At 37.8% G+C, this 22,201-nt stretch overlaps 1 protein-coding gene across 2 annotated transcripts; it reads right to left on the reverse strand.

Annotated features, from left to right (window-relative positions):
* Positions 1–178: 178 nt before the first annotated feature.
* On the reverse strand, positions 179–21,044 carry LOC128226530 (centriole and centriolar satellite protein ofd1-like). 2 transcript variants are annotated; one of them, XM_052936454.1, is made up of 27 exons: positions 20,836–21,044; positions 18,627–18,827; positions 16,724–16,792; positions 16,356–16,491; positions 15,953–16,095; positions 15,551–15,640; positions 14,815–14,898; positions 12,575–12,681; positions 12,217–12,336; positions 10,430–10,503; positions 9,627–9,718; positions 9,223–9,300; positions 9,039–9,106; positions 8,799–8,842; positions 8,471–8,610; positions 7,186–7,297; positions 6,884–6,932; positions 6,453–6,735; positions 6,127–6,238; positions 5,765–5,890; positions 5,453–5,567; positions 4,839–4,942; positions 4,497–4,640; positions 3,339–3,481; positions 1,710–1,850; positions 1,492–1,550; positions 179–566 (listed from the first exon to the last, which is right to left on the reverse strand). In XM_052936454.1, the coding sequence occupies exons 1-27, from the start codon at positions 20,929–20,931 to the stop codon at positions 530–532; spliced, it is 2,967 nt and encodes a 988-aa protein (XP_052792414.1). In that variant the 5' UTR covers positions 20,932–21,044; the 3' UTR covers positions 179–529. The 2 variants fall into 2 exon arrangements, with proteins under 2 accessions (XP_052792414.1, XP_052792413.1); XM_052936453.1 differs by having other exon boundaries at positions 4,839–4,945.
* Between the last annotated feature and the right edge of the window lie 1,157 nt (positions 21,045–22,201).

Consider the following 22,201-nt stretch of genomic DNA (forward strand, 5'->3'; position numbering starts at 1 on the left):
TTTATGTTAAGGATGTATTATATACAAATATTACTTAATAAGAGTGGGCATAATGAGCAGTTGAAACATGCAAGTGATTGAACAGTACTTTACCATCAACCCATCACTACTCACACATAGAAGACAGATGGGTGGCTAAATATTGTGGGGAGATTGAAAAAAAAGAATACACTTGCATCGTTATTTCATTTAATATCCGATAAAACATAATTTAAGGTAAAATACTAGTAAATAATACAAGGAACTAAACAAATCACAGACCGCTTTAAAGTCATGATTATGAATAAATATAAATGTAACACCTAACATCTATAAATCTACTAGGCAAATCATTGCTTGATGTTTATCTGGCTGGCTGTGTTACCATTTATACATGTCCATCTTTATAGCCCTCAAAACTCACATGTACATGTTATATAAACTCATAGGCAATCAAGGACGTTAATCCAGTTTCTGTGTTAATCCACATGTCGCAGTTATTTGCCGCAAAGCCAGCTGATGTTGTTACCGTATTCTTCCATGTTAAATTCTACCAGTTGAAATCATCCTCAGATTCAGCATCCTCACTGAAATGCATGGCGGATTATGTGTCAATGTATGAAACTAATTTAGTGTTTACCATAACTAATGCTGTCACAGTAGTGACGAATACTCCTGCCCATGGCCTAGACACAGGAATGCTTAACTATTTATTTGAAAAGGGGCAATAACTGAGTCAAACATTGGTGGATTGTAACCAACGTCTAATCATTTCAATCCATTGTACCTGTCATAAGCCTGAACCCCCTCAACAATTGGTAGTTCGTAAAGAATGTTGAACTTGAATTGTAGTTTATGGTGCCGAACATAAATTACTTTTTGTTTAATCCGTCGACCTGTCATAAGTTATCGTCCAGTCACTTTTGTTTTTGTGTGCAAATTCTTAGTTAAAAAATGGACATTACCACAAAAATTGTGGTTTAACCAAATGGAGCTTGACCTGAATTTATGTGTATCAAAATATATTTCAATCTGTACAATATTTCATGAGTTATTGTCCCGACACCGTGAACTTGAAAAAGTGCCATAACTCCACCTACAATTAGTGGTTGTGTAACCAATGTCTAACCTGACATTCATGGTGTAAAACATGTGTAACAACAATTATTAAAATTCGACGACCATGGCAAAAGTTATCGTCCGGACAACATTGTTTTTGGTGCAAAATCTAAGTTGAAAAAATGACAAAACTTCGTAAAAAATCGTGGTTTTTAACCATAGTCGAACCTGTCCTAAATTTACGATGTTAAGTATGTGTAACCCCCAAAACATTGGTTGGTGGGGGCACAATCCTTAGCTTGCATGCACCGATCTCCCTTGACGAGCAGAAATTACTGTACAGGAAAAGGAAGTTACTGCTGTATGGAGTTTGGCACTGCAATGGCACTCCTATATAGTACTGAGGACAAGAACTGAATTATGCGTGATGTCCAGTGTATCTGTGTCACTCACCTTTTTAAGTCCTCTGTAAGCGACAGGTCCTCTTCAACTTGGGACGCTGTTCTCTCACTCTGTAACAACACACACAAATACAAATATAATAGTGTTCTTCAAATGTTTGTTTACACCATTATCTGTAGAATTGGTGTCTTCCCTTATCTTAATATGTGAATTTTACCTCATTTTCATTTAGGTGTTGATGCTCTTATAGGAATGAGATTTATTCTTACCTCCTGCCTAGCTGGCTGGGGTGGCTGTTCGGTGGTCCGTTTCTGCTGGATCATCTCCATGTACTGTTTCATCACTGGGTCGATGCTGTCAGACTTCTCTGATTTCTCCTGTTGTGTTGGCTCGGGGGAGGCAGGCTTATCCTGCGCGGATAGGTACATGTATTGGCTTAATGTACATTCTAAACAATATCTCACACAAGGTTTGCAAGTGCATTTAACAGATTTCTATTTAAAACTATCAAAAATAATGCATTACAGTATATGTATCCCAGAATCACGCTCATATTCACATGTTTATTAACCTTAGCTGCTCTTGTAGTGTTTACCTGTATCTTCTGCAGCTGTTGGAGTCAGTTGCCTGTTGATGGCAGCAGGCTTCTGTGCCTTACCTGTTTTGACTTTAGTTGATTGTTCTCTCTCTGCTGACTGTCAAAGGCCATCTGCTCATGTGTCTTACCTGATTACTTTGCAGCTGTTTAGCTCCCTCTCTTGCCTGTTAAAGGCCATCTGCTCATGTGCCTTACATGTTTACTCTGCAGTTGTTGAGCCCCCTTTATTGCCTGTCGAAGACCAGTTGCTCCTGTGCATTAACTGTTTCTTCTGCTGTTGTTGGGATCCCCCTGTTGCCTGTTGAAGGCCTGCTGCCCCCTGTTTTCTCTTCAATTGTTCACCTTCCTCTGACCCCTGTTGAAGGCCTGCTGCCCCCTGTTTTCTCTTTTATTGTTTACCTTCCTCTGACCCCTGTTGAAGGCCTGCTGCCTCCTGCCTTACCTGTTTATTCTGCAGTTGTTGCAGCTCCCTCTGTTGTCTGTTGAAGGCTCGCTGCTACCGTGCATTACCTGCTTCCTCTGTTGTCTGTCAAAAGCCGGCTAATGCCGTGCCTTACCTGTTTACTGATTCCGTAATTGTTGCAGCTAGCTCTGTTGTCTGATGAAGGCCTGCTACTACTGTGTCTTACATATTTACTGTGAAGTTGTTGAAGCTCTCTCTGTTGCCTGTGGAAGGCCTGATGTTCCCATGCCTTACTTATTAACTCTGGAATTTTTGAAGCTACCAAGATTGCCTGTCAATGGCTTGCTGTCTCCTGCCTTACCTGTTTACTCTGCAGTTGTTGGAACTCCCTCTGTTGCGTGTCAAAGGCTTGCTGTCTCCTGCCTTACCTGTTTACTCTGCAGTTGTTGGTGCTCCCTTTGTTGCCTGTCAAAGGCTTGCTGCCTCCTGCCTTACCTGTTTACTCTGCAGTTGTTGGAGCTCCCTCTGTTGCCTGTCAAAGGCTTGCTGTCTCCTGTCTTACCTGTTTACTCTGCAGTTGTTGGAGCTTGCTCTGTTGCCTGTCAATGGCTTGCTGTCTCCTGCCTTACCTGTTTACTCTGCAGTTGTTGGAACTCCCTCTGTTGCGTGTCAAAGGCTTGCTGTCTCCTGCCTTACCTGTTTACTCTGCAGTTGTTGGTGCTCCCTTTGTTGCCTGTCAAAGGCTTGCTGCCTCCTGCCTTACCTGTTTACTCTGCAGTTGTTGGAGCTCCCTCTGTTGCCTGTCAAAGGCTTGCTGTCTCCTGTCTTTCCTGTTTACTCTGCAGTTGTTGGAGCTTCCTCTGTTGCCTGTCAAAGGCTTGCTGTCTCCTGCCTTACCTGTTTACTCTGCAGTTGTTGGAGCTCCCTCTGTTGCCTGTCGAAGGCCTCCTGCTCTCGTGCCTTCCGCTCAGCCTCCTTTCGTCTCTGCTCCGCCTCCCAACTCTCTGCCTCATTATTGTCCTCTCCTGCTTTTGTGTTCTCTGGGAAACGTAATCAACACTCATTAATCTTCTCTTGATTTTTTTTCCAGACATAAAAATAATATAATAAAAAAAACCATGACAGATACATATCGTATCAAATACAAAATGTAGTTATAAACTCATTGCAATTTCATGCATAGATGAGGAAGTGGTAAATAAGTCCATAAACACTCATCTACACTGATTTTAATGTATTTCATTTGCTTTTTCGGAATCTGACTGTGTATAATATGTTGCTTGAGTTAGAGGGGACTGTCAGAGTGAGTTTGAGGATAGTCAAAGTGAATTTGGTTAAATTTTGACAATTTAATGGCAATAACTCCAGAATCAATAGTGTGATCTGGCTGTTGATCAAACTTGTTTTTCAAAATAATTTTGCCCTTAAGCATTGTTACCCATTGAAGTAAAGATTGGAGAACAAATGCTCAAGTAAGATTCAGGTCAAAGTGAATTTGGTAAATTTTTGACAATTCAAGCGTCATAACTCTTTGAGTTAATATGTGCTATCTGGCTGTTGATCAAAGTCAGACAAGCTATTAAAAATGAAAGTGTGTCAGCGCAGACCAGATGATGTAGACGCCGAACAACATGATCCGGATATGTCTGCCATGTTACGTAGTTTTGATTGCACTTGCATTAATTAAGAGGTTATCCCAATATATTAAATCAGCAATGTTGAAGTAGCAATGAATATTGAAAACATTTTGTTGATATTTATAACATCACAATGTTTGTATTGATAAAATGAGATAAAATTTATTAAATTAAAAAAGAATGCAATTCAATTACATTCAATGCATTTATTGTGCCAAGACAACAAACGGAGTATTGGAAATTGAGAATTTAAATTACATGTAGTGTCAGCGTGTGTCCACAGATGTTCACATCCTCAAAAAGATCTTTATCCCTTACGTGTTGTATTCCATAAAGTAGACTTTCATTGTGGTGAAACAAATGATCTCCCAAACAACTGAATCAAGGACATGACATCTTGAATTTTGAATACCAGTACCTGTTTTCCATGCACTGTCTAGAGCAGGTGGCTTCCAGGCAGTGCCGAGAGAGAGGGGAGGTAATTTGGCTGGTGGAGGTGCAGTCTCTCTTGGCAGGATGGTCTGCTTTGTCTCTTGCCTACTTGCACTGCCAGTGGCTGGAACTGCATGACAAACACTTTACAGTTAATATAGCTAACTATTAGTGCACAAATGACACCTGCAGAACAAGTGTGATTAAGATGTTATCTATTCAGAAAGTTCTTATCAAGAATAAAAATATGTATGCACATCTTCGAGATGGAATGATAAACAGTTACCTAAAGTAACTCAAGTTGCAAAATAATAAACAGAGATCCTACCATCATCACTGGAGGGGTCTGCCTGGACCACCATAATACTGGGGGAGCCAGGCCGGGCCTCCAGGTCGTCCACAGTAATTGGCCGGGGCCTCTCAACCCTCTCTCTGCTGAAGGAAATATTGAAACAGATCACTAATTAATATGGCAAATATGGGAAGTACCTGTTATATTGACAGTCTTGGCAAATTAATATTGACAATGAAAGTACCCATATTTTATGACACTAAAATTTCCATAACAATTTTGAGTAATGGCCATTGGTAAAGTTTGTATATGACACCAAGGTTAGGTCAGAGGGCCCTATGCTCTTTAGAGGGGCAACTTTAGCGTCATTTTCTTTAAAAGGGTATTTTTTTATTTAATAATATACCATAGAAAACCAAATTGTAATATGTATTTACTTCTTTTCAAATTGAAAAAAATGTGCAACTAATGTAATACCAACTATAACTGAACCACAAATAACACTTTTTCAATGCAAAAGATAAGGTTTTTGAGAATTGGATTTCTAAAAAAAGGGGTGATTGAAAAAAATGCACTGAAATGATGCCTTAACCTTTTTTCTTTAAAATACAGAGATGCTCTAAATGGAACCAGAAGCATTGCTTCCTTACCCATGAGTGTCCATTTCATCATCAGACACATCAGAGAGGCTGAACTTTGGCACGCTGTCCTGTCCACCAGAGGCCTTCTTGCGCGAAGATGAACCCTTCAGCTCTGTCAGACTGTCTGGATAAGAATAAGAATTTTCATTTCCCCCTATATCACAAACAAACTGAATATCTCTTTCTATACTTGTCAACTTTATACTTTATACATGACAACCTCTGAGCCAATGGAACGGGAGAAAATGTAATTAGCATTATTTAATTACACGGCCATCAATGAAAGGAACATGTTCAGTGTCTGTATGAATGGCTTGTTACCTGTGCTGACATCAGCGTCGGCTACTGAGTTGGTCTGTTGTTGATGGTACGGTGTGGAGGAGAGGGGCCGGTTGGTAGGTATGGGACTGGCACTGGGGGACGCCATATGGTGACCGGTACTCCCTCCTACAACAAGGGTTTATCAATCAGACGTTTTCAAGCAAATAGTTTAAGGTTTTCAGTCAAACAGTTCAAAAATGTTAAGAAGTCAATTAAAAATCATCAACAATAAGCATCATATACTTGTAAAACTTCAACATATTTTTGTCATACTGGTATTTAATTCAACTACCATTCACTAAAAAATAGATATAAATTTTAGCTCTCACTATACCCGTAAAACGACAAAATGCCAAGTATACCTTGTTTTGTCTTGTCTGTGAGTGAGCGGCGGAGGAGCGGTCTGGTCGGGTCAGGTACAGAGGAGGGGTTTGTCAGGTTGTAATGTAGCTCAGTGTACGCACGCTCAAGGTTCTAAACAAAAAATCTATCAGTTTAAAGTAAAAATGATTTTACACTTTCAACATGAAAAATAGAGATCTAATGAGAATATAAAAAAATGAAATGTCACAAAACTTGTATATGCATAAAAAATAAAAAAAAGACTCAACAGTTACAGCACACATGTATATGCATCATGATAAATCGAACATTATTGATAAATGATTCTTAAATTCTGGTGAAATACCTGAGCCTCTTTCTCCAGACTCTTCAGCCTGTACTTGGTTTCAGCCACAATGTCAGCGGACTGGTTAGAAGATTCATCACCATCAGTCGTGAAGTCTGTTGAGACTTTTGGAGCACTCAGATCATCCAAATCTACATCATTGTAAACGTCCTGCACCCTTGGGCTGGCTCGACCCCGCCGACCTCTCCTGTGACCTCCACTGGCAAGGTCAAGGTCACTCTCACCATCACTAAATGCTGCTGACCTCCCAGCTGATCTGTGTGACAGGTTAAATGACACCAGCCTGCAGCAATAAAACAATCATCAGCTATCAAAGGCAATATAGAAGTACTGAAAATTTAACTTCATTAAATCTGGATTCAGGATGCAGGATGCTTGAACAACATTAAAAGAATGATGCATTCCTTGATAACTGGTATGCATGTACCAACCTTGATGTGTCTCCATCCTGGGGCTTCCTATACACCTCATTTTTTAAGGCTGAAACAGCAGAAGAAGTCCTATGAATTTGATCAAATATTCTTTACCATTCCTAACATGACATGGAATAATATAATAAATCAATATTCATTTTCCTTTTGTAACAAAAGATGCTCAACTACAATATCTAAGAAACTTAATGAAAACCAAACTGTTACCATTAGTTTTTATTGAATATCTTTTAAGTATCTAACCAACTTTTATCCTAGGTTTCACAGTTTAAACAATGAAACAACTGTGTGAATGTACGTACCTTTTTGTGTGAGTGAGAGGGTCTGTTTCATGTCATCAAGCTCCTGGTTCAGGGATTTCACCTGTAGAGACTGCACCTCAAACTGCCGCACCAGTGGGTCTGTAGGCGGGGCCTGTGGTAGGGAGGGCCAATAATAAATGGTGAGTTTTACCATATTTATTGTGTTCATGATACACATTTAAAACTCCAGTCTTCATAAACAGTAGCTATTGATATTGTCTTAGAACCAATTCATTGCTTATAAATTGAAATCTTGATAACAATGTTTATTAATTCATTATAAAACAAACAAGAGCTGTCACAGAGACAGCGCGCCCGACTATTCCACCGCTTTTCAGTGTAAGGATTGAAAAGTATTGGTGAAATATGCATGGATCACTGTTAGATTAGATTTCAATGCAATACATGATGTGCGGAGATATTAACATAAATGTGGTTACATGCAAAATTTTAACCAGAATTTTTAAGTGTAATAATAAAGGGCCATTATTTGCAAAACACAGTTATCTAACTTGATTATTCAATTAGGTTGGGTGGTTGAATACCATTGTATAAAGTCTCAATGTAATTCATCCAGTAGTTGCTGAGATACTAACCTATGTGTGCTTACATGCAAAACCTTAACCAGAATTTCTGAGTCAAATAAAGGGCAATTATTTGCATTAAAGGCAAACTAGAGTTATCTAACTTGGTAAATTAAGTAGGTTGGATGGTTGAGTACCATTGTATCAAGTCTCAATGCAATACCTCAAGCAGTTGCTGAGATATTAACCTATGTGTGCTTGCACGCAAAACCTTAACCAGAATTTCTAAGTCAAATAATAAAGGCCTATTATTTGCATTAAATGCAAACTAGAGTTATCTAACTTGGTTAATTGAGTAGGTTGGATGGTTGGGTACCATTGTATCAAGTCTCAATGCAATACCTCAAGTAGTTGCTGAGATATTTACCTATGTGTGCTTGCACGCAAAACCTTAACCAGAATTTCTAAGTCAAATAATAAAGGCCTATTATTGGCATTAAATGCAAAGTAGAGTTATCAAACTTGGTTAATTAGGTAGGTTGGATGGTTGGGAACCATTGTATAAAATCTCAATGCAATACCTTAAGTACTTGCTGAGATATTTACCTATGTGTGCTTGCACGCAAAACCTTAACCAAGGGGTGACGTCGACGCTTGGGTGAGTAGTATAGCTCTTCTTATTTTTCGAATAGTCGAGCTAAAAATTATAACTTTCAAAAGGACCTGTATCTGAATTACAATGATGGAATAGTTGCACTCACATGGTCATATCTCCTGGGTCTGGAGGAAAAGTCATCATCGTCATCATACAGGTCACGCTCTCGTCTGCTTCTATCTCGTCTATCCGTGTATTCTGCCATGACCGTGGGCCGCCTCAACTCTCGCAATAGTTCCTCCTGACCTGTTCAAACAATTACGTTAAAAAATAAATAAACATTAAAAATGTCAGCATATGTTCAAGTATTTTTGTTCATCTATAATAAACAGTGTTTGCTGTAATTAAAGACAATACCAAATTTGGTTCAAAATCAGGCAATGGAATCACCAAAAATGCATAATTTTTTAAAATTGCTTATAAAGATGACTTACGTATTCTTTCTCTCTCATTTAACTGCATAATTTCAGCCATCCGACTGAAATATAAGAATTCAAAATTGGTGAAATTTGTAAATAAACAGTTTAAACAAGTGCATGTAGATCCTTGCAATATTGAAATGCAATCTGCTTGCTTCTGAGCAAAAGAGGATTTTAAAAAAATGGGCCCTAACTTGCTAAATAAACATGTACATGTTTATGAAACAGAATTTGATTTTATGATAAGATACTCACGTTTTCAGGTTTTCAATTTCATTTCTGTATGTTATGTTTTGGTCTTTTATTGTTGCATAATCACACATCTGAAAAAGAAGATATAATTCCGGTAAGTTAAAAAAAACACAAGAAAAATCATAAGAATATTTCAAATTTTAGTCTAATGTCATAAGGTAAGTACACTGAAAAAAATAATACTTACATCCCTTAGTTTTGCATTAAGGAACTCATTGTGCTTGCTTGCATCCACTTCCTTGTGACGGATTTCTTGCAACAGGGTCTATAGAGTGAGAGAGATCATCATTAGGAATACTTCAATAGTAATACTTGTAGTATTTAAAGGAAATTCCCAACTATTTAGCTCACTTTTCTTAGTTCCATGTAAATGACATAAATTATTAAATAAACATAATAAACAAAGGATCAAAATTTAATACATATTTGTAAATAACAATCTTCCGGCAGTCCTCAACAAAGAGGCTAATATTTTTATTATTGAATTTATTCTTGATTCACTCGCTGTTGTAGCAAAATCAGGCATAATTAGACATTTTCAATAAGATTGGAAAGTGATTCTTGTATCATCAAAAAACAAGTTATTTAAACCTCAAGCTCATTGACACGGGCTGATTTGTCGCGGACTTCCTCTTTCAGACTGTCAATCTTCCCTTGGTCCTCTGCCACACGTCTCTCACCCTCTGCAGAAAGTTGTTATTACTGGGTAGTTACATTTCTTAATATGTAAAGTGTATATATATATATATAGTTATCTTGTTGAATTGTTCAATTAAGATCAGCAACAATGAAATCAGGATAAAGTTATTTTTGTTCTTAATGTAATACTTACACAGCAAGATATTTCTAAACAAATCGTAACTGTTTTTCAAGCATCTTTGAAGTGAAAGAAAGCATTACAAACAACATTGTGTGCAACTGTTGAGTACAAGGCTTAAATAATATTGGAGTGCATTTTCAATGATAAAATAAACCCAAACCCATGTTCTGAGCAAATGCTAGTGCAAATATGGAACAGAAACATTTCTTTAAATCATGTTGTGAAAATTAAAAACCTGAAGACACATACATGCATGTTAGTAAGTGATATACAACAGGAGTTTGCACCTGGTTGGTTTAGAACATTTCTGATATTGTAGTTGTTACTCCCATGGTATAAACCATGTTTGCTATGGTTTGGGGCTAAAATATTATATGAAAATGAACTGTCAACACTACAAACAGGCTGGAAGAGGGAATTAAGGAAAACTTTGGATTTCTTGAAAGCTTATCTTTTTAATACATGTTTACTAGATCCAATAAAAAAACTTCAAAGTAGATTTTTAATCTCATAAACTGAATCACACCTTTGTAGCAATAATATTTTTATTACCCTAAATAGATAGAAATCTCACCCCTGAGTGTTGCTTCCCTGACCTCGATGTTCTGAGTCCTCTCCAGAAACTTGGCCTGGTACTCTACCTTGAACCTAAAACAGTTAGGGAGTTTAAATTTACCTTCCATTTCATAATAAAACTAGAGATTGCTTTTTCGAAAAAGCGCATGTCTCCCCCATTGTGTGGTCGTAGGTGAGAAATAATCAATGATGGATCCCAAAATCAATAGGGGCCATCAACTAGTCATGACTAACTGGCATACCAAGTATGAAGTTCCTGGGTGTAAACGTTCTTGAGTTATTGAGCAGAAACCGGTTCTTCACCTCAAGGTCAGTGACCTTGACCTTTGACCAACTGATTGCAAAATCAACTAGACATCATGACCAACCTCACTTCAAAGTTTGGTGAACCTAGATCAAAGCATTCTCCTGATATTGCACGGAAATATTTTTTTACATTAGAGGTCACAGCGACGTTGACCTTTGACCTTGTGACCCCCCAAAATATAGGAGTTTTCTAAACCTCATGATCAACCTCCCTACCAAGTTTGGTGAACCTAGGTCAAACCATTCTCAAGATATTGAGCGGAAATGTTTTTTACATTGGGGGTCGCCGCGACCTTGACCTTTGACCTAGTGACCCCAAAAACAATAGGGATCTTCTACACCTCATGACCAACCTCCCTACCAAGTTTGGTGAACCTAGGTCAAACCGTTCTCAAGATTTTGAGCAGAAATGTTTTTTATATTGGGGGTCGCCGCGACCTTGACCTTTGACCTAGTGACCCCAAAAACAATAGGGATCCTCTACACCTCACGACCAACCTCCCTACCAAGTTTGGTGAACCTAGGTCAAACCATTCTCAAGATATTGAGCGGAAATGTTTTTTACATTGGGGGTCGCCGCGACCTTGACCTTTGACCTAGTGACCCCAAAAACAATAGGGATCCTCTACACCTCACGACCAACCTCCCTACCAAGTTTGGTGAACCTAGGTCAAACCATTCTCAAGATATTGAGCGGAAATGTTTTTTACATTGGGGGTCGCCGCGACCTTGACCTTTGACCTAGTGACCCCAAAAACAATAGGGATCCTCTACACCTCACGACCAACCTCCCTACCAAGTTTGGTGAACCTAGGTCAAACCATTCTCAAGATATTGAGCGGAAATGTTTTTTACATTGGGGGTCGCCGCGACCTTGACCTTTGACCTAGTGACCCCAAAAACAATAGGGATCTTCTACACCTCATGACCAACCTCCCTACCAAGTTTGGTGAACCTAGGTCAAACCATTGTCAAGATATTGAGCGGAAATGTTTTTTACATTGGGGGTCGCCACGACCTTGACCTTTGACCTAGTGACCCCAAAAACAATAGGGATCTTCTACACCTCATGACCAACCTCCCTACCAAGTTTGGTGATCCTAGGTCATGCGGTTTTCCAGTTATCGATCGGAAACGAAGTGTGACGTACGGACGGACTGACGGACTGACGGACTACCGGACTACCGGACTACCGGACTGACGGACAGGGCAAAAACAATATGTCTCCCCCAGAGAGGGGGAGACATAATAAAATCTATTGAATCCAAATTTACATTCATTCATATGTGTATGGCATTTACAGCATTTGTTTTACTGTTATGAATATTCAAATGAGAACAGTGTGGTATCAAGTCAACTGTTATGTAAAATGTCCATGTCACAGTGAAAAGCAATTTTTCCAACAAGTAAACTTGATACTTGAATGACATCAGTTTGATCATACTTGCATTTGAACTGATTTAAAAAAAGTGTGCCTACTTGGTCATTTCATTCTCTAGTCGTTGATGGAATTCATTCTCTTTCCTTGCAATTTCGTGTTCCCTCTGTCTCATCTCATTCTCCTTTGCCTTTAACCTTTCCCCTTGCAAATTTTTCTCTCTGGGAAAGAAACAATTTTGGTAGTCCAGACCGTGTCAATGTAAACTGAATAACAATTTTTGCTCTATTTTTGTTCCCTTAACATATCATAAGTAAACATGTATATATTTAGCCATAGTTGTGATAATGTCAAACTTTTACTATTATTAAAAAACATCTTAATATTCGTATATTAAACATATCAACATCAAATATTTAACTTAATGACAGTATCTTAAAGGAAGAGTGTATGTGTCACCTGCTGTTGACGTCCTGTTCACGGTTGATGGAGACCTCACGCTGGCGGACAGCCTCAATCTCCTCAAGGATTGACTGCCGCTGGTTGTACACCTCTTTCTCCAGCATCTTGGTCACAAACAATCATTAGGTAGTACACTTTACAAAACATCAAGGACATATTCCAACAAGAGAAAGTTACAGCCTGGACACGACAACCTATACTCCATATCCTTATATGCAGCAGTCCATTGTGAATAAACACCTAAGTGTGACCTTGACCTTAGAGGTAGGGACACGGGTCTTGCATGTGACACGTCGTCTTGGTATGTGGAACACATGTGGCAAGTTATTTTAAAATCTGTCCATACAAGGGAAAATTACAGCCCGGACACGAGTTATTGAGCCGGACAAACGGACGGACGGACGGTGCGATTTTAATTTGCCCACCTTCGGGGGCATAATAACCATTATTTTAAATGGCATAGCAGAAATGGCATTTAATAAACCAAATCTGTAAATTTGTTTGTCCCGTTAGCCCAGTGTTTAGCGCAAGCCGACCAGGGTTCGCTTCCCAGTAATGGCTGCATTTCAGTTTGGTTGGTGGTCACAAAGTCTGACAATTGGGTTTTCTCAGGGTTCTCTGTTTTCCCCAACAACACAAGACCACACTCTTGCAAAACATCGTGTCAACAAGAGTGACTTAGTATAAGTTAAAATAATCACCTAACTGCAGTAGTCATCATGCATATCTTATGTATAACAGCTTATTACCGTAGCCATGACATGTACCTTCTGTATAACAGCTTATTCCTGTAGCCATGACATATACCTTCTGTATAAAAGTTTTTTACAGTAGCCATGACATGTACCTTCTGTATAACAGCTTATTACAGCAGCCATGACATGTACCTTCTGTATAACAGCTTATTACCGCAGCCATGACATGTACCTTCTGTATAACAGCTTATTACCGTAGCCATGACATGTACCTTCTGTATAACAGCTTATTACCGCAGCCATGACATGTACCTTCTGTATAACAGCTTATTACCGTAGCCATGACATGTACCTTCTGTATAACAGCTTATTACCGTAGCCATGACATGTACCTTCTGTATAACAGCTTATTACCGTAGCCATGACATGTACCTTCTGTATAACAGCTTATTACCGCAGCCATGACATGTACCTTCTGTATAACAGCTTATTACCGCAGCCATGACATGTACCTTCTATATAACAGCTTATTACCGTAGCCATGACATGTACCTTCTGTATAACAGCTTATTACCGTAGCCATGACATGTACCTTCTGTATAACAGCTTATTACAGTAGCCGTGACATGTACCTTCTGTATAACAGCTTATTACAGTAGCCGTGACATGTACCTTCTGTATAACAGCTTATTACCGTAGCCATGACATGTACCTTCTGTATAACAGCTTAATACAGTAGCCATGACCTGTACCTTCTGTATAACAGCTTATTACAGTAGCCGTGACATGTACCTTCTGTATAACAGCTTATTACCGTAGCCGTGACATGTACCTTCTGTATAACAGCTTATTACCATAGCCATGACATGTACCCTCTGTATAACAGCTTATTACCATAGCCATGACATGTACCTTCTGTATAACAGTTTATTACCGTAGCCATGACATGTACCTTCTGTATAACAGCTTATTACAGCAGCCATGACATGTACCTTCTGTATAACAGCAGCCAAGACATGTACCTTCTGTATAACAGCTTATTACTGCAGCCATGACATGTACCTTCTGTATAATAGCTTATTACAGTAGCCATGACATGCACCTTCTGTATAACAGCTTATTACAGTAGCAATGACATGTACCTTCTGTATAACAGCGTATTACAGTAGCCATGACATGTACCTTCTGTATAACAGCTTATTACAGCAGCCATGACATGTACCTTCTGTATAACAGCGTATTACAGTAGCCATGACATGTACCTTCTGTATAACAGCTTATTACCGCAGCCATGACATGTACCTTCTGTATAACAGCTTATTACCGCAGCCATGACATGTACCTTCTGTATAACAGCTTATTACCGTAGCCATGACATGTACCTTCTGTATAACAGCTTATTACAGTAGCCATGACATGTACCTTCTGTATAACAGCTTATTACAGCAGCCATGACATGTACCTTTTGTATAACAGCGTATAACAGCAGCCATGACATGTACCTTCTGTATAACAGCTTATTACAGTAGCCATTAAATCTACCTCTTGTTCTCTTTGCAATCTTTCTGTGGCATTCCTCTCTCTCACAACGAGAGCATCAAACTTTGCCTGGTATGTCCTCTCAAGCTGAAAAATATACATGAATTCATATAATTCATTAAATGATACATTGAATGATGGCATGAAATTGGCACAAATATGTTTACAATGTTGTTCCAAAAGACAGTAATGATAAAGTTACAATGTACATGAAATATGAAATGGGTCTCCTGTAGTGTTTTCCCTTTTTGAAACTTATAAACTTTAATTAAGGTATTACAAATAAGCTTGTCACTTCACTGAGCTATTGGTCACAATGTTAAATTTTGATGCCTGGTGACCTTATATAATTTGAAATGTTTTTTACTGATTACTATTATGTAAAATAAATTACTGGAATCAAACTCTCATTATAGATCATTGCAGTTCGTGTCTTGTTCTTTATTTTAACTACAATGGGAGGTGAAATGGTCTTTTTTTCAATCCTTCAAGGCCAAAATATTGTTTTTGTAACTGGTATATTTTAAACCTCCTCTTTCTTTACACATAAAAACCTATATGATATTTAATACCAAAACAATATGGGGTCACCAGGCATCCAAAATTCACATCATTGTAAGAGACTTTGAGAACACTTATATACAATTATCTCATGCAAATTCTTTCTTTTATTTCTGAATCATTCAGAACTTCATTACCCGACAGAATTAAAAGTTATATTGAAATTCAGACAACTTACATCCTTCCTGGCTTTGTCGAGCTCTCTACGGAAATGTTCCTTTTCTTCCATCCGTATTCTGGCAACCTCATCATCCTTCACTCGGGACACCTTAATAAATACAGACAAAGTTCATATATTATTGAAATCGGCTTGTTTAAGTGGACAGCTATGGTGTGATCATTTTAAGAGGAAAGGAGAAAGCACTCTAGTCATTTAAACTTAGTTATGCAATGCAAAAAGATCAATTTTGTATCTGGAAGGCAGCATATGGTTATTTAAAAAAACAATTTCATCTCATTTAAAGATTGCCTAAGTGTTCCATTTTGCAAATTTAATTTGACAACATAAAAAAAAAAAGTTGCATGTAATATCATAAATAAACTTCAATGCTTCAAGTTATATGCTAATCTGTACAAGTACCTCAAGTTTGAGTTCATTACGGAATCTCTCCTCTAGCTGTCTCTGGAAACTGAGCAGGCGGTCCTCAAGTGCCGTGGCCCCCGTGCGGTACTGCTCCTCTCGACGTGAACTGAACAGCTCATCCAAAACACTCATCTTCTCATCTAGAGAGGACATAATTTTTAAAGGTACGATCTACATAAAACAACTCCTCTAGAAAATTGAAAAGAAGAGTCTACTTTATTTTATTCAAATCATATACTGGTACATGTATTCATTTGAATGATTGCATTCAAGGCATTTTTTCAATTTCAATAATTAAAATATGCTGGAGAGCCACTCATTTGCATTATTATAACAGAACATTATTTTTCCTTATGAACATTCACTACAGACAGGAATGGTAAGACAAGAAATGGCTTACCGAGTGTGGAGACTGTTGCAACCTTGATGAAATCAGTCTGTGTGGAAGTGGTCTGGCTGGCTTGACTGTGCATGGAACATAGCTCGCTGAGCAACTGCCATAGAAAACCCTTCCTCGAATGCCCACCCTTGTCAGTCTAAAACACAATATGTGGTCACAAGCATTATGCTTAACATGAGAAAATAACATACAGAAATGTATGAAATACCTTTAATAAATGACAGTAGATACAATGAATGATTTTTTAAGTATATTTTACACTTAACATGTATTTTTTGTATGCTCAAATTTAGCTTTGACAAAAGAATGAGTGGCTGCATACATGTTCTGACACCCCCCTCTCCTGATTGAAATTGAAGAATACAAACCATCTTTTTAAACAATCTTGATTGTGGACTGATTTTAAGTAGCTGAAGTACATCTTCATTTGACAGCATCTGAAAGCATAGAAATTGAAAAAATCATTTTGTTTCCTTGGAAAATGTGAAATGCTAAAAAAAATTCTGATTTATATATATATAAGATCAATACTTTCAATGATTCATCTTGTAAATTTTCTAGTAGTGTTGCAGCAATTTAATCAGAAAACCCCACCTGAGATAATATAGGTAGGCGCTCAGTACGGGAGACTATCAGTAACATATTGCATAAGGTTAATAGCCATAGATACAGTCCTTGTTATAGCATTCATTGAAATTAGACTTTTCGATGAACAAGCCCAAATTCTTACTCAAGTGCTTGACATTAACAAATTTCAACAAGCCCTGCTATATCAAATCCAGAATTTGAACAAGCCCTAAAAGCATTTAACTATTGCAGAGCTTGCACTAATTTAACCACTCTAAAAGCACATTTCAGAATTCATTATTCATTAATGATTCTATGGAAAGATCTTTTGTTCCATTATATTTGTTCTTTGACATATATCTATTATTCACTAAGCAAAAATTCATTCGTCAGCACCATATGGCACAAGACTACTACTATTTGTTTATGAATGAGTCTATAAATAGTAACAGAAACCTGCAGTGCGTTCAGTTAAGATATTTGCGGCGAACGTTTGCTGTTTGGTTCCCCGCTTGCAGTTTATGTGCTGCGTTGCAACAGGGATACAAAACGTTTGCGTCTTACTGAACGCACTGTTGATAAGAGATGACCGTCAAGGCACACAATATGGTGGATGACAGCAGGACCTAGTCATTAGAATTTCTACATTATTAAGTCATTTTACTTTTGTATTTAATTATCTTTAATATATCATTTGAAAGGTCTAAAAAAAATCTATGTTTTAAACATATAAACTGGAGCTATCACTGGATGTTATTTATACCCCCACACACCACCTTCTTGTAATAAGAAGTATCGCTTGGAATGATGTATGCTCCTTGAATGCCCAAGGCATCAATTAAAAAAATGGACTCATTGTCCTAATGTTTCTTTTGAACAATTGTATCCAATACCTTAATATATAAAGTTATGGAGAGAAGAAAACAATAAGGGTTTTAACTTTTAAAATACCATACACAAAATAATTTTTCTTTTGCATAGCACTTCTCCTCAACAGAGTAAGTTTGTGTATGTGTATGATGTTTGAAGTCTATACCTCAAAAGCATATGGAGTTATGGAGAAAAGTAGACTTGTCCCAATGTCCCAAGATGGATGGATGGACCGACATACCAACATTTCTTGTTTATGTGTTTTTTCTTTAACATAGTCCCTAGTCTTCAACTTGTATTTTTATGTGTTTTTCCAATGATGGACAAACGGCACAAAGTGATTTCTTTGTTGGGGTATAAAAAAGTTTCTCTAATCCCTTAGTTTGAATTTCGTAAGAATTTCAATAAGGACATTATTGCCAATAAATCAGTGCAGGAAGCACCGTAACAGTTTAACTGGATTTTTCTATTCTAAGTTCAATCTTTGGAAATCTGCTTTCAATTTCAAAATATGAATTTCAAGACTCACTTTGAAACTTAAGAATCGGTATGCAAATTAATTAAAAACTGTTCATTAACAATGAAAACACAACAATGCCTGCATAAGAATGGCTAGATAATCAGAAGCCGGTGCTCCTGATGATGTCACCAATCAACTTGCCTATATCAATCAATTTTGAACTAAGTTATTAGTCATATCTTTCCACATACTCCTTTCAATAAATACTGCTTATGGACAAACCTTTCATAAGGAATGTATGAATGTAGCATATATCATAAATAATCTTTAATCGTAGATACATGTAACACTACCATTCTAACATAACTGATTACCTTTGTTTTGTCAAGAGCACATTCTGGCAAAAAGACGCTGTATGTGTAGTCATATTTGCAGGAGCGCAGATGGTCAGCCACAAGAGAATTGGATGCCCTGTGAACCAGTGAGCCAGACTCTGGAACTTCAAGGTCTTCCACAGACAACTTCCCGTTCACTGATCTCTTCAGTTCACCTACTAGACTGGTTCGAAGCTGGCTCTAAAAGACATGTCAAAACAACACTGAAAAGAGTTTTCAGATAAAACTGAAACTATCTTGAAGTGGTAATTTTCCTATGAAAGTAGCTTGTCGTTGCTAGAGGAGTTTTTTATGCTTTCTGCTAGCAATGATGTTAATTACTAACAGGTATTTACTGAGCTAAGATGCTTTAATCTATGCAGCGACAAGCCTTATTAAAAGAATAATAAATTTTAACAACACATGTTTTTGCTGTGATTGCAATGGTAAACTGGCATCCGAAGGCATACAAGATACAAGGGTCTGGTTAACCATAACAAGAAACATAAGCTCATTCAGTCATTGAGCTATTTTCCAACATGATTAATAAATATACTGATAACAAATCAAAACATGATAATGAGCTGGTTACCTGGAAATAAAAACATATACATTAAAATCAGTACAATATTGAAACAAGTATTTACAAAAGCTGTTTCTTATTTGATTCATGCATACAGTCACAAACAGTATGATGGAGCACTGAATACAATGATAACATTAACTAGTTTACCCTGCTGTACAGCCAGTCCACACATGTTATGTATCGATGTTGTTTTCTCAATGAAATTATTGTATCTTGGTCAGTTTTTTGTCTATAATGTGTACTTGACAAATTGAATTTAATGCCACTCCATGCAAGTAGTAATCTTGGTGTGAGATGGGGAAAGATAAAACAATACCATATTTTGGATGTTACGTATCTGGGTAACTATTCAATAAGCCATTACCAACAGCAGTCCATTTGAAGGCAACAAAGTCCATCAATATGGCCTGTCATGCATATTCATATGAGGTTAATTGTAAGAACAGGCATTATTACAAATGACAAAAACTACTTCAGGAAGTGCCCAATTTATGAACCAGTCAATCGAACCCCCCCCCCCCCACCAGGGCCGGGAATAGTGGGAACTTTCTGTCCAGCCAAGCCCATGTAAAACTGCTGGTAAAATCCGTGCCAAATGCCCACACACCCCAGGGACAATAGGTAAGGCCAATATCCCGCTTTTTTGGTTGCCAAGACAAAACCACCACATTCACCCAGCACTGTGGGGTCACCTGGTACATAAAAATATGGCCCATTTCCCCGGCTATTCCTGGTACATCCCCTGACCTGGGGAGCTGTGGTTACAATTGACTGGTGCATTAGAGCCGAGTTATCACTATGAAACATTTACACTCAGGAAACACACCTGTCACACAGGATACAGCAGGGTGTGGCACAGAAACAAATAGGCCGAAAGCAGATACAGATATAATGCAATTTCAACATATTTGCTAGGGGATGTCATGACTCTTAGGTTAGCAATTGTGACCAAATTGATGATGCTCTGTCTCCGATGGGTTTTTACTGGCTCTCTTGTTGTTTCTTGTTGTTTCTTGTCGTTTCATTCAAGCGATGATACTTTATTGAGTACATAGCATATACTAGAACCTTTAAGGATTGAACCAATAGAGTTTTTTATGTAAATGAGTAACTGGAATAAACATAGAATAATGCACCAGTCTGTTGTAACCACGGCCCCCAGATCCGGAGAATACAGGGGACTGTGACTTTCCATCCAGTCAATCCCAGGTAAAATCCCTGTCCTGCACAGACAAACTGTTGGTAAAATCCCAACCAAATGCCTTGCACCCTGGGGTCATCCTAGGTAAGGCCAGGAAACAAAACCATTGCATTTACATGAGCGGGGCCACCTGGAAAGTAAAAACATGACCTATTTCCCCCACTATACCCCTGAAAGTGGGATGGGCATGGTTACAATTGACTGGTGCATAAGGCTACAGTAGATTATCATTACTGCAGTAGCCAGTACATGTCTAGACTTGAAAATGGAGCCTTTAAACTTGCATCGCGCAAATCAGCAATTGATTAATGGTTGACATGAATCAACACAAACTCGAAAAAATTGCTTTTATGCTTGCATATGGAGTATTAGGACATAGGAACTACAGTATCTAAATTCAAGAATTATTGACCAAAATTTACCTTCATAGAATTAACAAGACCTTTGTCACGAAGACTGTGATAAAGCCTATTGCGCAGTTCTTCTGCAGTTAGATATTCTTCACTACGTTTCGACATGCTTTTTGATATTTAATTAAAATACGATAATATACATCTAGGTTGTTCAACGTCAATAACACAAGTATATTAGAAAATTTAGTTATGTTTACAAAATTTTGGTCGTGAATGAAGCTCGATTTTGATTGGCTAATTGTCACAACATTTATTCAGACATAAAATTTGCAAAATGGTTACAAGCCACCACTCTATGTACCATAGGAAACTCGTCCCAATCGGCCAAACCGCGAGTTATTTCTACTTATAAATCATATAAACTTCTTAAATTCTATTTCTGTGGATTCAATGATCTGCCGTCAAATGTTTCAAGGTTAAAATGTGATTATTAAAAACATCTTTTAAATTCTATTTAATTTTCTGGTCAGCCTTTTCCCTTTATATATACAGTATATGGGCAGTCATTTGGTTAGTTCTGGCTTCCATAACTTTAATGTTGATATTTATTTTTTTGATGTTTACAACACATCCAAAAAGGTAATATATAACGTGTTCGCTGAAGTTCTTTAGCTATCATTTGGTCAGCCTTTTAGTATTGCCCCTAGGCCTTTTGTATTTATACTGATACTGGCACTGCCTAGAATCTCAGTGGCACTGGGCAATCCTACTCCCAGCTCATGTCCATGAACCACCTTGGAGACTAAATATTGCAGGTACAGTACATTACTGTTTGCTCATTCACTGAGACCAAACATAATATTATGTAATCTGATGTTGCAATATATACCAAATAAAGTGGCTGTCACGGGGATTAAAAATGTGTTACAGTGTAAAAAGTGTAACGTGCGACGTCAAACAAACACCACTGAACAGATCCCTTCATACAAAAGCATGCTCGACCCTGAAGGGGTCCACTGGTCTTTATATACTCTAAATTCTCTATCAACACAGAACCCGGGCTTTGCTAATTTGCATATTACCATCGTGACAAGTAAACATACGAACTATGAACGTACTTCCGTCTATAACGGAATGTTATACTATGAACGCACATCCGCCGATTTCAGCGGACCGTTACAAAAGCATTTACGAATATTAAATCTCTTTTTAGCACGTGCACTCAAAATGGAATTAAACCATCAGAGTGCGAAAGAAATTTTCGGAGTTTTGACTTTTTCAAAACCAGCGCAACATCCTGGCGTTGTCATATACATGTAAGGCTGCCAGAATATCGAACCAACACAAAAACAACATCTTGTCGGCGATTTGTTAAATTATATTTAGCCCAATGACCGTCTGAGTGACCTGAACATTCAGCCGGCGAACGTTTTCA

This window comes from Mya arenaria, chromosome 3 (genome assembly GCF_026914265.1).
Source record: "Mya arenaria isolate MELC-2E11 chromosome 3, ASM2691426v1".
In the NCBI taxonomy this organism is placed as follows: Eukaryota; Metazoa; Mollusca; class Bivalvia; order Myida; family Myidae; genus Mya; species Mya arenaria.

Bases quoted from the DNA above. Each gene is read 5' to 3' on its own strand.
- LOC128226530 (XM_052936453.1), bottom strand. From the start codon at position 20,931: ATGTCGAAACGTAGTGAAGAATATCTAACTGCAGAAGAACTGCGCAAT. The intron at 9,719-10,429 runs GTGAGATTTCTA...AACTTTCTGCAG, and splicing joins CAGGGAAGCAACACTCAGGG to AGGGTGAGAGACGTGTGGCA. The intron at 4,641-4,838 runs GTAGGATCTCTG...TTTGTCATGCAG, and splicing joins AGACCCCTCCAGTGATGATG to TTCCAGCCACTGGCAGTGCA.